Source organism: Panicum hallii, chromosome 9, assembly GCF_002211085.1.
Source record: "Panicum hallii strain FIL2 chromosome 9, PHallii_v3.1, whole genome shotgun sequence".
Taxonomy (NCBI): domain Eukaryota; kingdom Viridiplantae; phylum Streptophyta; class Magnoliopsida; order Poales; family Poaceae; genus Panicum; species Panicum hallii.
In genome coordinates, this window is record NC_038050.1 from 55,648,810 (window position 1) to 55,651,293 (window position 2,484).

Consider the following 2,484-nt stretch of genomic DNA (forward strand, 5'->3'; position numbering starts at 1 on the left):
TGGAAGTTTACGAGTCCATTCAAGCATCATATTTCTCTATAGTCAGAGAGTGTTTGGTTTCCTAGGGTTTATTTTAAGTCATGTCACATCGAATATTTCAATACCAATTAGAAAGACTAAATATAAGTTAATTATAAAACTAACTGCATAAGCTTAGGGCTTATTCACGAGACGAATCTATGAAGCCTAATTAATCTATAATTAGCATATGGTTACTGTAGCATCACATGAACTAATCACGGACTAATTAGGTTTAATAGATGAATTTATTTTATCATTAGCCTACATTTAATATTTCTAATTAGCATCCAAACAACCGATGTGACGGAGCTTAAAATAAACCTTTGGGGAACAAACACCCCCTAGAAGACTACTTTTACTAACCCCGCTGGACGTTCCATCACTATGACGGATAGCAAGAGCAACACCAAGAAATTTACAAAACATATGTTGCACACAAAGTTTACTAGTTTGTTAAAAGCAAAGTTATTAAACTGTAATTCTTGCATTGTACCGCTCACTTAAAGGTAGTTCGCTCAACCTCTTGCCAAAAAAAAATGACAGCACATAGTTAGATGAACATTTGAAACAAGTAATTGGTACATCATCAGCACTAATCAATATTCCTGGCGCCAACCACTCGAATTGTACATGAAGCCCAGCACAACAAGTAAAACACTTTCATCATCACGCGGTTTAAGTAGCAGTACAAGCAACCAGAGAACCACATGATACAATCAAACAAGCTAGTACCTCCCCTCAAACAGAAGCAACAAAACGGTGGGACAACACAGGGGGTGCGCCTAGCATATGTAGCAACCCACGTTCTTGATTTCCCCCAAGTAACTTTTCTTGCATCCCCACCCTCATTTGGCACTCATGATAAAAGGCCCTCATTCCCACATAAAAACAGAGGCAGCACTCCCAAGTCCTCCAAGGAGCAGCAGCAAACCAAGCAAGCAGCAGCCCATACTCCTCATCACCTCATCCTCCTGCACACCACTGCGCAGTGCGCGCAGCTCGCTAGCTGCTAGCCATGGCTAAAGAGCTCCGAGAAACCTCCTCATCCTCTGCCACCACCACCTCGTCGTGTACCACCTCCTGCTGCTCTTCCACCGTGACGGACTCGTCTTCCTCGCCCCCGTCGCCGGCTGCGGCCAATGCCGCGCCCGCGCCACGGAAGCGGCAGGCGGCGGAGGCAGATGCCGAGGCCGAGGCCGAGGCTGAGGTGGGCGGGGAGGAAGAGGAGGAAGAGTTCGCGGGTAAGACGGCGGCGGCGGCGAAGAAGAAGAGGAAGCGGAGCAGCGAGGGGAAGCACCCGACGTACCGCGGCGTGCGGATGCGGGCGTGGGGCAAGTGGGTGTCGGAGATCCGCGAGCCCCGCAAGAAGTCGCGCATCTGGCTCGGCACGTTCCCCACCGCCGAGATGGCCGCGCGCGCCCACGACGTCGCCGCGCTCGCCATCAAGGGCCGCGCCGCGCACCTCAACTTCCCGGGCCTCGCCGGGGTGCTCCCGCGCGCCGCGTCCGCGGCGCCCAAGGACGTCCAGGCCGCCGCCGCATTGGCCGCCGCGTTCGAGTCGCCATCGTCACCATTCTCGGAGCCCGACGCCGGGGCTGCGCCGGAGCCGTGCCACGCCCAAGAAGATCCCGCCGCCGAGAACGTCGCTGCCGCGCCCGAGGAGGCCGCCGCCGAGGCCGCCGTACCACCGCCGACCTCCCAACCGGCGACGCCGTCGAGCAGCGTAGAGGAGGAGCGCCATCTGTTCGACCTGCCGGACCTGCTCCTAGACATCCGGGACGGGTTCGGGTGCTTCCCGCCGATGTGGGCGCCGCTCCCCGACGTGGAGGAGGTCAATGCGGAGCTGCGCCTCGAGGAGCCTCTGCTTTGGGAGTAGCAGTCAGAGATGCTTGCATTGCAAGGACTAAACAATCGTAGTACTAGCCTATCTCCTCCTCCTCTTCTTCTTTCTCCTTTTTAGTTTACTCTGGAGAAAAGCAGCTACTTTTTTTCTTCTTCTTTCTATCGGGTTAATAAGTACTATAAACATATATAAACGAGAAACATAAGCCATGTACTTATAAGACTAGGTAGCTACTACTATCAGTCAATTATCACTGCATGTACCGATGCTACTCCTAATGTGTGAATTCCAGCCGCAGCAGCAGTTGACCATGCTAGATTTTAGTTGCTCTGCGCTTGCTCTGCCCCATGTGTACTGCACCAAATTCCCCAGCGAGAAAGCGTATCTCATCAGCCTCACTGCTGACCTTGAAAATAGTATCTTAACCTCACAGAGGTTAGGTATATCAATTGTTAATCACCAACCTGCAGGTAGCGCATTTACCGTTAACCAGGACCGATGATCAGTCCAAGCCCAGCATCCATATTCCACTTCCTGCCATTTTCTAATCAGCAACTGCAGTTAACTTACTGTTCAGAGACTTCTGAGGCAGCAGGGGGGCCGTGCCTGCCTGTCTGAAT

At 52.1% G+C, this 2,484-nt stretch overlaps 1 protein-coding gene across 1 annotated transcript; it reads left to right on the forward strand.

Annotated features, from left to right (window-relative positions):
- The first annotated feature begins 677 nt into the window (after window positions 1-677).
- Window positions 678-2,180, forward strand: LOC112876492 (ethylene-responsive transcription factor ERF038-like). Its single transcript, XM_025940616.1, has one exon. The coding sequence runs from the start codon at window positions 1,037-1,039 to the stop codon at window positions 1,895-1,897; it is 861 nt and encodes a 286-aa protein (XP_025796401.1). The 5' UTR covers window positions 678-1,036; the 3' UTR covers window positions 1,898-2,180.
- The last annotated feature ends 304 nt before the right edge of the window (window positions 2,181-2,484 follow it).

What these genes read in the sequence shown, in the direction of transcription:
- LOC112876492 (XM_025940616.1), top strand. Translation starts at nt 1,037, where the DNA reads ATGGCTAAAGAGCTCCGAGAAACCTCCTCATCCTCTGCCACCACCACC.